General features: G+C 42.3%; 1 protein-coding gene across 5 annotated transcripts in view; it reads right to left on the bottom strand.

Moving 5' to 3' along the window:
* chchd3a (coiled-coil-helix-coiled-coil-helix domain containing 3a) overlaps positions 1-14803 on the bottom strand; it is a 62387-nt gene that overhangs the window by 31476 nt on the left and 16108 nt on the right. For all 5 annotated transcript variants that reach the window (XM_068586536.1, XM_068586532.1, XM_068586534.1 and 2 more), the window contains one exon: positions 13161-13341. In XM_068586536.1, the coding sequence (XP_068442637.1) occupies positions 13161-13341 (181 nt within the window). The remainder of the gene's footprint in view (positions 1-13160; positions 13342-14803) is intronic.

Below are 14803 nucleotides of genomic sequence, written 5' to 3'. Positions count from 1 at the left end.
CTGAAGTAGTTAGTAGGCGGCATGATTGTCAGATTGTTGGTTTTGAATAGTTTGCCGGTTCAGACTTTGCCCCAACATGCACTTTGTTTAAAACATACTGACCCCTTAAGGTTAAGTTATCTTGAAGTAAGCTAGCGATGCAGAACCAATTGCAAGACCTTGTAGAGAGTAATGGGAAACATGGAGAGAACGTGCATGCGTTTGACAACAAGCAACGAAAGGTGTTGACCGAGTTTGGATCGGTTACAGGCGCCTTACACCGCTGGCCCACAAGGACGTCCTGAAATAAACTTGACGGCATGGCCGCCTTGTCACAACATAATAATGCTGCATCCTGGGCACCTCTTCATGGGGATTGATGTCAGCGGAGCTGCGAATGGTCACAATAAAGTCAAAAGAAGCAGCGGTATCATTAATCATTGAGAACAAGCTGGCAGAGAAGCTCTGACTGAAGCAATTACCGTCTGACCACTATGCAGTAAGAATTAGTCTATTTTGCATCATTTCCCCTACTGGGTATGTGGCGTGACCAGTGAGACTTGCTCATTCTGTGGAAATACTGACAGGAATCCAGAGTATATGCCAACAACGACTGCAGTGTGCACATGCCTACCAGGTGTTAGTGTAGCAGTAATGTGGCCGAACATCAAAACGATAAATTAATTACCTGCCAGTCCATGTTTATAAGTTTTCATCTGTTAGCATCAGATTCACAAACAAATAAAAACCCTTTTGAAAAGGTATTTTAGCAGATGTCTCCTCTGTCTCCAGTTTTGTCAGCTGTGTACAAACACATATGACCTGGTATGTTCTTACCTTACTTTTAAATGTTTGGTGAAGTGACTTGATCCTTGAATGACAAATGACTGAAGCATGGAGCATCCTTGCAGAAAAACAAATGGAAGCCACAGGCTGCAGACAGAATTACTCTCCCGGGGGTGGATCTCTTTGCGCAGTGAGTAATGACGCGACGACCCGGTGGGTCAAAGGGCTGACCTGACCAGGACAGGGGCCGAGGGGCCAGCACAGGGACCAAAGGCCAAGAGGTGTAGGTGGTGAGTGTGGGTGTCTCAATGTTTGTGCGTGTATCCTAACTACTGGCTGTTTAAGGGCACATTAAAATGAAGTGTCCTTGTGGGTCTGTCGCTCATTGACTGTGAACAGAGGTCAACAGAGGGCTTGATCTGAGCCAGCTGGTCTTAATGATGCCGAGACAGGCAGTGTCAACCCACATACACACACATTTACATCTCTTTTGCACTTCTCCCAATGAAGATTTTAATTTATTTTAGAGAAGAACAGTATGTAAACCGCAAGGCATATAGTAATCAATAGCTAATCAAAAGCGTATTGAAGATAAGTAGGACCATGGTAAGAAAGTTCTCTGGATTGAAAAGTAGGGAATATCATTGGAAAAGCTATGAAATTTTTTTTTAAAAAGAGATCGTCCAGTGAAAACTAATGGTGCTATTGAGCCCACAAAAGGTTGAAGTCTTGGTAGAAACATGAAAAATCACTCCCCTTTCTTCTCCCAGACACTGCAAGCCCCTCGGCCTTGTTGGAGACACCACCTCCACCACTCCACTGCCAGCTCCTTCGCTGAGGGACGGCAACAACATCTGCTGGCTCGGAGATTGATTAATTGGCTGATCGGGCGCCCACGGTGTAAACTGATTGATTGATCATCTTGGGGTTGGAGCTGCCTTTATCAAGAGCCCTGGGGAGAGAACCTCTGGAGGTCCCCAGTCATCTGTCATGTCCAACACACAGGGGAAGACGAAGGGAAGATGAAGAGCCGTGGGTTCATTACCGAGACACGGGGGGGGCGTGCATGGAGGAAGTCTCAGTCAAGACAGGAACAGGGGGGCATGCCGAGAGAACAACGAGGACATGGGGACAAAGGGGCTAAGGATGAAAGGAAAGGAGAATATACTACGTTGCTTGTCGAGAGAAAGATAGAGCCAGACATACATGAAGGTAGACAGAGAAAGTAGTGGCCCAGCCAAGCACAACAACATCATAGGGACAATCTTTTCCAGACATGGGCAGGAAAGAAAACAATTAGGATTAAGCGTTGTATTTAGTTGGAAGATATTAGTACTAGTTGTGGTTATGTGCTTTGACATGCAACCTCAAGTCACTTCTAATTCCCGACCACATGTCTGTTTAACAGCGAGCGTATGTGGATTAGAAGCCGATGAAAAGAAGTGTGGAGAATGCAAGCACGCACTCATTCAGAGGCAGAAACCAATAGCAGAAAATTCCTTTACTTGACAGCAGAGGACACAGTGAATGACCTGAGAGCGGAGAGGGGCGTATTGTCTTTGGACAACAGATGTCCCGCGGGAGCGAAGTGAATGAGAGAAAGAGTTTTTTCAAGAGAGATGGAACAACCGAGAGGAGAGAGAAGGTGGTAGGAATGTAGAATGAAAGACATTAGGGGAAGACATGCAGGGAGGAAAAGAGGCGGCCTGAGGATGTGTTCCTAACACTGGACCTCGTGGACAACTCGGGCTGCATGTGCCCGACCCGTCTGTGTGCATACGCCTGCAGAAAGGGAATCTTTACCCGGATCTATCTGCATGATAAAAAAAAAAAGTATGTGACTGAATCCTTGTGCGATTATGGCTGTGGGCATGCTGTACATTTATCCGCGCTCACGCTGTGTACCAATGCATATTCATTCCATCCAGCAGCAGGTGGTCTTCCCAGGCCGGATGAAGCCAGAAGGGGGCCACGGTCCACCTTCAACTTCTGTCTATCAAGCCCATGTCAGCAGATTCACGGTCACCTCTAATCCACTAACCTCTTCCGCGGAATTTATGCTTTTTCCCCTCTCCTTGCTGCCTCACTTAGCTACTGTTAGCCATCACCAACAACTAACTCTGAAGAGCCGCACAGAAAAGAGACATTTCTTTTCTTAAATCACAGGTTAACCTCTTTATTTATAATTGGCTCGCAAGTATGATCCTTTCCACCGACATGACATATTGCATCAATGAATAAATAGATATTCTTATTGCACCAAAAGAAATCCTGCTTGCCGCGTTGATGCGATTCCTCTCAGGCTGTTTGACGTTTGTTTAAAGTTTACACTTTTTCAGTGTAGTTTTTTTAGTGCTGTTTTGGATTAGTTTGTTTCCTAATTGGAGTTTGTAAGCTTGTTTTGAGAACGGCTCTGTAAATCAATATCTCTGTCTCTCTTGTCTGCTCTCTATTTATCTTTTGCCCGCTTTCCATTCTCTCACTGCTTCTATATCTCATCCAGATGTTCTGCCTCTCGACTCCCCTCTCGTCTTCGTTCCCTCCATATGTTGAAGTTCTTGCCATCGTTCAATCAGAATTTCTACCTCCAGCACCATTAGCTGAGCCGCCGGTTCACTACTATAGAAGCTCATTAATAGCAGTCTCCTGTCAGAGCCGAGAGGGAAAACACAGAAAAGAGAAAGGGACGAGTTCAAAAGGAAATACCTGTCACATTACACATCCAACACATCGACTGCACTGAGCCACACACTCATGTGTCCGAGTTAACTCGGGATGCTTACTTTTCCAACTTTTGCCCTTTTTGCCAATTAAGTCCTATATTGCAAAACTATTCTTTATGAAACTACAGGCAACATGGAGGTCGGGAATATTCAGTTCCCAGCCACGGTACTGCTTAGGATGGGACAATATTATTATCATGGACGGTGACAAATAACCCTTATAAAAATAAGTTGCTGAATTTCCAATATCGGGACAGTTGTCTATACCATAAAAAAAATAAAAATAGAGCCTGATTTAAGATTACAAGATTTATCATGTAAGAAAAAGCAGAATCACACAATCTTGCTTTTACTTATTCATCATGTATTAATGCAGGAGGAATTAAAGATACATATTACCTTATTGTTTTTCACTGAAAAGGATATTTTTGATAATTATTCAGACAATATTGTGATGGCAATGACTTTGGCCAGGATAATGAGTGAAATTAAACTTTTATATCGTCCCATGCCGACCACTGAAGTTATCTTATCGTGAAAAGATTTTTATAAATACAGTAACAAACACATCACATCAAGATCACTGGAAACGATCTGCAGCTTTAATTGACTGTCCGGGTTTGTAGTCATCTTGTTTCTCATCAAGATATAAATTAGACAAACCAACACAAAAGCCAAGTACTTAAGAAAAGGCACAATGAAGTAGTCGAATTGCAGCAATCATACAAGTTAACAGCATGACAAACAACAGGCGGCACAGCACCAACAAACAGTCACATTCACTGCTTATTTACGCCCTGAACATCCTAAAATACACCAAATTCTGTTAAAACCCTATACAGCGCGCTCTTAAATCCAATAAAATGACAACTTGCAATTACTTTGACGGGAAAAACACAGATTTTTCCCTAAATGGTGGCTATATAGTTTCTGTAGGAGTGTCTTTAATGAACGGCTGCAATTAACATTCACAAGTAACAACCTCTTGTGGCATCCACTAATGGGGACGTGGAATATACAGCGGAGAAAGACCAGTTCAACTTCAAACACTTCAACTTGCCCAGCAGGTGTAATCAGTTTCCGTTTGCACAAGTCAAGTGCATTCAATGCTCAGACAATAAGTTGAGGAAGGTGAGGAAGAGCACACTGCACAATGAGACTATTCTAGTCAGCTTTCCAAAATGTTTAAAACAGATGAGGGTGAATACATGAATAAACCCATACACCGCCCATTGAGGTTGAGGGAATGAATTGACTGTACAGGCTCTTTTTTCAGAAAGAGGCTTTCCTCACACCAGTATCCATCCATCAATCCAGGCGCTGCCTTGTCCCGGCCCTGCCGCTCGCAGGGCCAATTAGCTGACAGGGTGAGGGCCTGGCGCAGAGTGCCAGCCACGGGCTCTGCCAATTAGAGCTTGACCTCCCGCCTAACCCCAATACCGGCACGGTGTGTGGGCACCACACCCTGAGCATGGGTTAGGTATGGCCGGCAATATGCAAAGGACGGTTGAGTGGACAACCCCTCCAAGACGAGAGAGAGCGTTACCAAGACAGGAAGTAGAGTAGGAAAAAAAATAGACACCTGTATGTATAGTACACAGTCAGTAGGAAATGGGCAGTGGTGCAGACAGAATACCTCTTTTAAGTTGAACTCTTACGGTACACAAACATGTCGTTTAAACATACAGACAATAATTCACACAAAGATGCACTTTTACAACACTGAAGGGAAGAAAGCTTTGCATTTCCAAAGTGCAACTTTCAGTTAATGTGGAAATAAACAGCTTGTCCGTTTTCATGATAGCGGAGGGTATATTTGTACGGCCTCATATAAATGTAATGATATATCCACAGCGACTGCTACATTTCCCCTCCAGGCCTATTAGTGTCTGCTTGTGAGATCTGTAATTGTAGCTCCCCCTCTGGGCCAGTCAATGAAACTCTGATGAAGCTGCTTATTTTTTTCCCCAACTAAGTCAAAGTCAAAATCTGGTCAATGATGTCTGAAATATTGAACTTCAGTACATATTTTTTATGGTGCAAGAGAATATCGTGTTGCTCTTTCTAGCAGAAAGATGTATTCCTTTAAAATGTTAGATAAGTATTCAGAAATGAGCAGAAATAATATTCCATTCTTGATTAAAGGTTTGCATTTTGTATTTCTTGTGTTTTTAACAGCTAAATAAGTTAATACTTGAGACATTCAACAAGTATGGAGGCTGTTTAATAGCAGTAAATATGAGTTTAACCAAAAAGGCTGACAATATGTGATAAAACAGTTTTGTTCAAAGCATTGCCAAGATGCCTATTTCACCCCAAAATCCTTTTATGTCACCCTGCAAAAAAATTTAGGTATTGTGTCACTTATCAAAGTGTGTGGCCTACTAATAAATCAACTCTTGAGAAGCTATAGATTTTCACATACTGGAGGAACATTTCCGTGGTCAATTTGTTTACGATGACTTTAGTTGTGGGTCAATCTGTGATTCATGCCACATCCCACAGTAAAAACAACAGAAAAATATGTTTAACTTAATGCAAATCATATGAATTCAGTAGTATTGAGCCTGGCAGGGGTTACGCTAACTACAGCTCAGAGAACGTGAGCCAAAGATAGATGACAATTTGTCCTTGGTGAGCTGAGCATGTCCACAATGTATGTAAATCATAGTGTACCAAGACCTCGCTTCATCTCAGTCAAAAAAGGAAAAAGACATGACGACTCCACCCCTCCTTAAATCTTCTTTACACTCTGATGTGGAGAGAAAAAAATAATAAGTTTAGAGAAAAAGATTTATATATTTTTTATTATGCCTCTGTAGATTTTTTTTTTTTAAATACCACCAACGGGCACTAATTCAAAACCCAGCAAGTCTCCTTTAATACCTAGGAAATTAAATGTTATGCCCATTATCAGCCGGGTCCAGTTGGCTGTATCTAAAATGTAGTACACAGGTGAGTACAAAAGATTTTCCACAAATTTTTTTAAATAACAGGACTTTTGCTGGTGGCTGCAGTTTTCAGAGGCGTGGAGGGGAGAGCAGTACTGGGGTTAGCGGAGGGGGACTCGACACATTAAAAATGTTAAGCTTTTCTCAAAGTCATTTTCAAGCCAGTCAAGCATCAAATGGAACACAGTTTAAGGAAAGAGTAGGCACTGATTTTCTCCAGAAGCTTCGACAGGACGGACATGGTGTGTGTATGTGTGTGTCTCAGTGTGTGTGTCTCAGTGTGCTGAGGGAGCAAACAAACATTCTTGGTATGCCGCATCATCTCTTGCTGGGAAAGCGGAGATGGTGGAGAAATCGCGGAACATCCCATTAGCTACTTGTGTAAAGTGTGTGCGAGTATGAGAGAAAGAGATAAAGATGGCAACAGAGGGAGCAACAAAAGCGTAATTAACTACAAGGCTGAAAGGTAGACCACTGCTAGATATCACCACTGTTTCTGTATTTCTGTATAAATGTTAATTAATAGTTTCTTTTCAGTGATATTCTTTGTAAAATTCTACTATCATCAGGCTGTACCTTCAATAATTATCTGCTGAGGGACACAAAAAGCCTTTAAGTCCAACTCTTCAACCACCTGCTACTTCTACAATAAGTGGGCCATAAAATCAAAAGCAAGGCTATAATTTTGCTGATTGATCTAAGAAGCACCTTTTCAAGAGCAACTGTACTCTGGCCTATAATCATGCTTTTACTGCTAACTACTAGCGACAACATGCTTCGCTCAAACCCAGTACTGCTGTAACGTAGCGCTGGAGCATCACAGCTGGGTGCGATCGCAAGTACAACAGACCACATCTGATCTTTCAACCCACTGAGGCCAGCGCAGGTACTTTTCCTCTCTCCAAAATCTGCCGTTGGATTCATAGAATACATGATGTGGCACATAACAAGGCTGAATGATGATCTATGTCCAACTTTACACCACTGCAGGAACTCTTAAATACTGCACCGAACTTGCAAACCCATTGAAAAAGAAACAGCCTTCTAAAATAGCTCTTATAAAACAGTTGTATTGGTGTCAACTACTATTTATGAGTGAGGAATTATGGCTCTTACATTTCCTGATAAAAAGGTTAACGTTTTAGCTCTCTCAGCTTCTTTTGTTATTTTTTGTCCCTTTGACATGATTGCCTACAGTTAACAACACTTATGGTTGTTTAGTTTTATTTCTTGATTCTCCAGGAACTTACACAAATCTTCACGTCCTTCTGTTACATATTTATATACCTACTGTCGGGTCTATAAAAAAATTAAAAAAAAAAAAAAAGAGTAAAAAAGTAAATGTAAGATCTGAGTGTTTTCGACCAGTTGCCAACAGTAGACAAAAACACTGCCGCCAGGTAGACCCCACCTAGGCCACTGTTTGCAGCTCGGAAAGATTGATGACTCTGGGTTTGATTGAAAAGTTTGCCTTGGGTTAGAGTCGGTGTCTCGGTGAAACGCTGGGGCCAGTGATTGATTGGCCACTGGGTGAGTCTGGCTACGCAGTGCAAAGAGTCGTTGAAAATCAAAAGAGGGGACGGCAGAAGTCTGTGATTTCATTAAAACGCAGATGTGTGGACTGACAGATGGCCGTGGACTGTGAATAAGTGCAAGACTCGCGCGCCAGTATATCTCTCTGTCAAAACGCATCATTTGTCAGCGCATGAAGACTATCTTTATATTGAGCTCATTCATTCACTGGTCTTTTCTGCTTCGACTTCAGTCAGTATCCACTGCAAAGAATCACAGATTCCTAATTGATGTTGCTGGTAAATTAAGCACCGATTGACCTGTTCTCTAATTAAGGGTTTATTTATTTGTAATGAGTCTGGTAAGTAACTCCTTGATGAGGCCATCTTGACCACATAAAGCCAACAAACAGAGTTCTTCCACAGCTGGCTGGCTGCTCATTACATCACAATCATGGAGAAATGATTCTGAATGACCACACAAGGAGAAGATACGGTCTTTCTTAGTTAGGTTCTCAGTATGTAAGTATATAAGTGTGTTGGTAATGAAACAAATCAGCGTTAGGTGTTACAACTATTTCTAGTTTCTTTTTAGTGTGAATTTTACCAAATTAACCCTTTGGTATTTGTTGCCAGCGTGATCTCGGAAGTGAAGACGTCTCGCAGGTGAAAAACAACTTCACAATACCTATTGACCGTAAAAGGCTCAATTAAATGTCAACCGTTCAAACATGAATTGTGTCCGTTCGCTTTGTATCCGGCCGATAGCCAATGAAAGACCGCAAAAAGGCGAAAATGCCATGAATCTATACCGCTGTGCTTAACTACCATAAACCAATTGTGTACGCTGGTGTTCCCCTTTCTTTTACAGCGGCCTCCCCTGAGCGGCAGAACATGTGTGAGCGCTGACACTGAACATATTCCCCTCAGACAAGAGAACCGCAGGAACCCAACAACAATGACAACACACACCGCTGCCTACACTGCTGTGAAGTTTCAATTACTGGTCGACTTGGTGGCTGGCTACTGCCAGCAAGCCTGACAGGGAGAGGAGTGACTAGTGGTGGAAACGCCTGAAGGACAAGCACTCCCACCAGGGTGGTGCAAACCATCAGGGACCCGAGCTACGGTGGAGTATACTGCGTATTATATTAAAAAACAGGACATGGCATTACGTGGCAAAATGAGATGCCTTCAACAGTTTGCAACAGGAGTAGATAACAGTGGACATTTAATTTGTGACATGACAAGGAAGAGAACAGTTGCATTCCTCTTATTTCTTCACACAAAAAATGTATTGACTTTCTCCATCATAAAATGCAAAAAAAAAAAAAAAGAGGCGGAAGTTCCTGGTAATCTTAGACTATTTCTCAAGCACCTATAAAGATTCCCTCAGCCCACTGTGGTCTGCGTATCTAAAGCTTTTTAAAAACCTGATTCTTTTATCTAAAAACACGTGAAAGTAATAAATATAAATACCTTTGTTCTGACTCACTGCAGCGACATTTACATAATGCACGTTGGATGAAATGAATATAATGCAGAGGAGGAAAATTAAACTTAGGGTGACTCATTTGTCGTGTGTGACGGTTAAATTTGTGTTGTCAAACAATAGGAAAGCAACTTTATTTGTCTCTCATTCACTTTTTCTCGGTTTTACATTTTTAGAGTTTTATTTAAATGAGTGCAGAGAAGCTAAACTATTAACTGTTAACTATTAACTATTAACTGTTTTGAACTTTTCCAGTTTTGAACTGTTCCAGTACTTTCAGAAAGTACAACCACGCCTCCTGTGTTTGAATAACAGCTATATCTTAAACATAATCCTTTAGATTCCTAAAATATGGTGACATAAAGGTAGTTTTCTTTTTCTTATTTTAGTGCTTAATAAGGCAAGAGTCAGACGCGGTACACAATAAGAGACAGAATCTAAAAATCAATCGAATCTAAACGCTACCCAGCTCTGGTCTAACCCCGCGTCTCGGGGCAATTCTCCAGAATGGGTGTCGCTGTAATTGGTGCAGCTATGGCTGCGGAGGTTATGGTCATTATAGGTGAGCGTGGGGAGGCATAACTGCTCACAGCGCCGCTCTCATTGTGTGTGAAGTAGAGACGGAGAGAGAGGGGCTGTATGGGGTCCTGCTGCTCACCGTGACCTGTATCCTAATGAGGAGGACAAATCAATACTACGCTGGACAAAGAACACAACGACAGCTGCCTTAGACAAATGTTTTTTTCTGTGGCAATGAACATAAAAGCAGGACTCAGGTCAATTCACAATCAATTAAAACAATAATAATACTTAATTCTGCCAGAATGTTTAACCTTACTATTAATAAAACATTATATATACACACTCACATGGTACCCAATTCTGGAGGTGCAGTTATTTTTCTTTCATTCTTAAAGGGAAGCAATGTTTTTTTCATTATTTTCCATGGCTCATCTTATTGTTTAAGATAGATTGTTCTTACTGCTCATATTTCAAAAAACACCTCTCCAGGGCATCCTCGTGGCCTTGACAAAGTCCAGTCGGAGACATTTCTTGCGTGACATCCCCCGTCTTCGGTTTCTCTTTTTTGCCTTTATTAAAACCTCCAGAAAAAAGCGGACCTCCACAGAAAGACGGACAGATTGATTGATGACAGAAGCAATGTTTACTCATGTCGTTGACGCCCTCTTAACTTTTTCACTTCACCACAACTGAAAAACAATATAATTTCTTTTGACACAAAGCTGCTCGTGGGCTGAGATAAATCCAGCAGCTTCCAAAACACTCACTTGTTTCAGTGGTTTTCAAAGAAAGAAAAAAAAAAAGAGTAATTTCTAGGGAACACAATAAGAATGTGCTAGACGAAGGTTTTATGAGTCAACACATGATGGTTGTTTAAACAGAAAGTATATTTTTCACAGAGTTAATCAGAAAAAAAAGATGCAAGGTGAAGAAGTTTTCCAAACAACTTCTCAAAATGATGATATCTATCAATATTATAAGCACCCGGGCATAATCAGAACACTCTTTCACGCAGTGAGATTCAGCCTGCAGGCTAAATATTGCACAAAAAAGAAGAATGAAGAGAGTGCATCTTAATTTATATAGAGAGCATTGCTCAAGGACATAACAAGGTAGCATAAAAGATAATGCATAAGGTGTTAACAGGTTTACTGGGAGAAGGACTGAACAAATCACCTCTGAAAGCTCTATCAGCCACCAGATTATGTGCTTAGTACAGCAAACCACAACCTCCCCCTGGAGCCCTTTCTCGATCAACTTATTGACATTGCACAGCAACCGGAACCACTTTCACCTTCCGATCCTCGATAACTTTCGCATATTTTGAGTAAAATGTTAGGTCTTTCTGCTCTCGTTTTTCCTTTTGGAGTAAACATTAAATAAAGTCTCACACTGAGACACAGAGGAACAGACAGAAAGACAGACAGGACACACACACAGACACACACACAGACGTTTTATGTTTCATCAAAGATGAGTTAACTGCGTGTAGCGGACAAATGGACTGAAATGACAATGGGTGGGAGGCTGCCTTTTAAAAACAGAAAAGTCCATTTCCAGTTGGAAGGAAAATGGCTGTGTGGAAGCGTCTGACTTGACAATTACACGAGTGGGGCGACCGCCACTGTGCCTCCACTGATAACCTGTCGGCTTTTATTAAAACTGCAGCACTCCAAAAGAATGCTCAAACTGAGGAAATTATCACACAGGCACGCTCACACACACACACACACACAATTGTGAAAAGAGTAAAAACCCTCCGACATGGACTCTTCCGCTGCAATGTATGTGTGTGACAGATGTAGAGACGACGTGGTTGGAGAACAGAAACAACCAAGCGGGGTGAAACTGAAAATATATGGAACAAAGACTGAATATGACTGTTTGTATGCTCAGTCTCATACCGAATGCGTCGCCACTGCAGTGCAGCTATCTGTCGTCTCAAAGGCAGCCAATGGCCCGAGGTTTGCCCCCAAACCCACAAGCCACAGCTTCATAGCGCGCAGGAGGAAAAGTTCTCTTAAGCACAAGGAGTTAGTGCTTCAGGTGTGCAGGCAATGACACGCACAAGGACTCTCCTCTGTGACAGTTCAGCGAGACCCACCACCCACGGTGCTGCTCACATATTACAGATACAAAGCAGGTGTAACATTCTTGACCTCAGTCCCTTGCTCTCTCCATCGCACCTCCTCCCCTCATTTGTCCTTTCTCGTTTACGATGAAAAACAACAGAAATTAAATTACAGAAAACCTTGAACGGCTTATTCTTCTTCAGACGCTGAAGGGAATAACACTTTACATGTGTCTCTCTCCTCGCCTTTTTTTCCCTTCTCCCTTTCGTTTTGATCGCCGTTCCAAATGAGAGATCCCTCATACACTTGTCCTGCGGCGAGGAATCACGTCAACGCGCCGCTCCTTCTCCCTCAACAAAATGATTCATTTTTCTATTACGGCGATGAGCGTGTGAAATGAGCTATATAATCAATAGCATAGGTTTGTAAACAGCAGCCGCACTCGAGGGAAAATGTGTTTTCTTTTTGAAAACAATACGCTGCCTCTCTGCATGCGTGTGAAGGAACGCTCATTTGACAATGTTTACAGGGGTAATTTACAGGAAATAAAGACACAGGCTGCCCAAAATGAAGGTATATTTTATAGTACTGCAGAGATATGGAGGACAGACGTATCAAACTAAAGGATGCGGAAACAGCAAAGAGGGGTTTACTTAGGATTACTTCTTCTAGGATTGACTTAAATTGAGCTCTGAGTTCACATTAAGTAGATTGAGTTTTAAAAATAACGACAAAAAGACTGTGACTGTGTGTGTTATTGTTAATATCGTGTCGACAGTCAAGACAGTTTGATGAACTGCTGCTCAAAGCGATGCTCAAACACTCGCAACCCTGGCAATTGTCACTGCACCAGGCATGACCTGTCGATTACAGCGAATAGGTTTCCTCCCCCACGTGTGTCTGTGTGACAGAGCAGGAAGGTGTGAACGTAAAATGGGCCACGCCTTCATGTAAAAATCACCCGCGTCAGTGAGTCCGCGCTCGCAAGGTCACACAGTTAAAATGCTCAATGTCTGTTTGACACTTCACCGGACTGAATGTCCAAATGTATATAACAGTTTGACAAGATATAGGAAGACGGCAAAAGTTCCCAACAGCTGCCGTGTGTTCGTAAACAGACTCACGTAGAGCTGGGCGCGGAGTTTCTCGTCCTCGGTGGAGATCCTCTCTCTTATTACAGCTTGCTGGGCGCTCTCCTTGGCCACGGCGCGCTCCACGGACAGGATCCTGGACACTTCATCCTGGACCTGGGACTGGGCGTCATCCTGAGCCTGGGCTGCTGCCCGCGCCTTCTCCGCCTCAACCCTGTGGAGTGGCGACATTTTACATGATTAAAACTTTTTTAACCCATTTGAAAACGTTTTAGGTTTATGAGAAACCATGCACAACCTCATGTGAGCTGCACTCAGGGAATAATAACAATAAAAAATGCAGCTCACTGTACACTACAATATATATATTGTAGTGTACAGTGTATAGCTGCACTGCAGACCAAGGTGCCTTTGTCTTTACATGCTAGACCAGGAACCATAAGCTCTTTTATGCAGGTTGTGTAATGTTTTACTTTGAAACTAAAAACATACCAGGTATCTCTTGCTCCAAATTAATAAAACACTCTTTTTTTTTTAAAGATAATCTTGTCACACAGATAGTAAATGGCTTCAGGGACATATGATAGTCAGCGATCATATCCTATCTTTGGTGTTTGCAGCACCACCCACGTTCACATGCCTGCATGCTGCAGTGTCTCTCACATGAATTAAAAAGGTCGCAAATGCAAGTACAGTGCTAACGAAGCAAAGACACGGGCCATATATTGTATATGGATTTTTAACCCGAATGTCATCCATTCACATGTCCGTGCTATTCCACCGGTTGCATAGAGGGGGCAACATTGAGAAGTCAGCAAAAGAATAAATACAAGCAACTCCCAGTCAGTTGACACTTGTTGGACGGTTCAAATGAATGTATATCATTTCCAAATAATTAACATTTAATAAGAATTTGACTATCATTAATAGACAGTGTAAACACTGTTTTTTCACCCTAAAAAAGAATCATGAATCCACCGAAGCAGCGATACAGACGGAGGCGGCATGCACGCTCTCTGCAGATACAGGACCACCATTTGAACCCTGTCACTGGGTTCTCATAGTTGCCTAGCAACGCACTCCCTACTCGGCGTCGGCGACAGCGTGCTTGATTGGAGAAGCGGAGGAACGTCCCTGAAACTCTGAAAGTCTTCCTCTGCGAGGAATCAAACAGTGGCGGCGAGGTAGAATAAACACGGAGCGAGTGTCTGACTGAATTATGACAGACCGAATAAAGACGGCAAGGATCCTCATAAACTTCTGCATATGAAAAAATCCTCAGAGAGCGATAAAAGACGGCCTCGCCGAGACGTTTGCTGCCGGAGAGTGATGGTGACTGGTTTTGTGATTTATTCCCCAGATAGCAAAACGTTTCAGTATTAAATTCCTTTACATTCAAATGAGCCATCTGCGATCCATCAGTTGTTATGTCTGATGCCTACAGTGGAAACAGTTAAATCACAAGAGTGAATTATTTAATTACATGTTTCTTTTGTTTCCATTTGTTCCAAAGTTGCATTAAGTGCTTTAGAGGTGGCAAACTTTTTCATGTATGAATGAACACTTGAATTAAACGCATGACTCATTCACAGCCTCATCAGTGTTGTGCATTGCTCATGAGGAGGATTTAAGTAGATCACCCGGGTTGTCAAGTGTGTGGTAACAGGCATGGTTAC

The sequence above is a fragment of the Clinocottus analis genome, unplaced genomic scaffold, assembly GCF_023055335.1.
Source record: "Clinocottus analis isolate CAN_PGR_092001 unplaced genomic scaffold, fCliAna1.0.p SCAF_20, whole genome shotgun sequence".
Classification (NCBI taxonomy): domain Eukaryota; kingdom Metazoa; phylum Chordata; class Actinopteri; order Perciformes; family Cottidae; genus Clinocottus; species Clinocottus analis.
The sequence above is the reverse complement of the archived record's forward strand: the minus strand, read 5'-3'. Positions and strand labels throughout refer to the sequence as shown.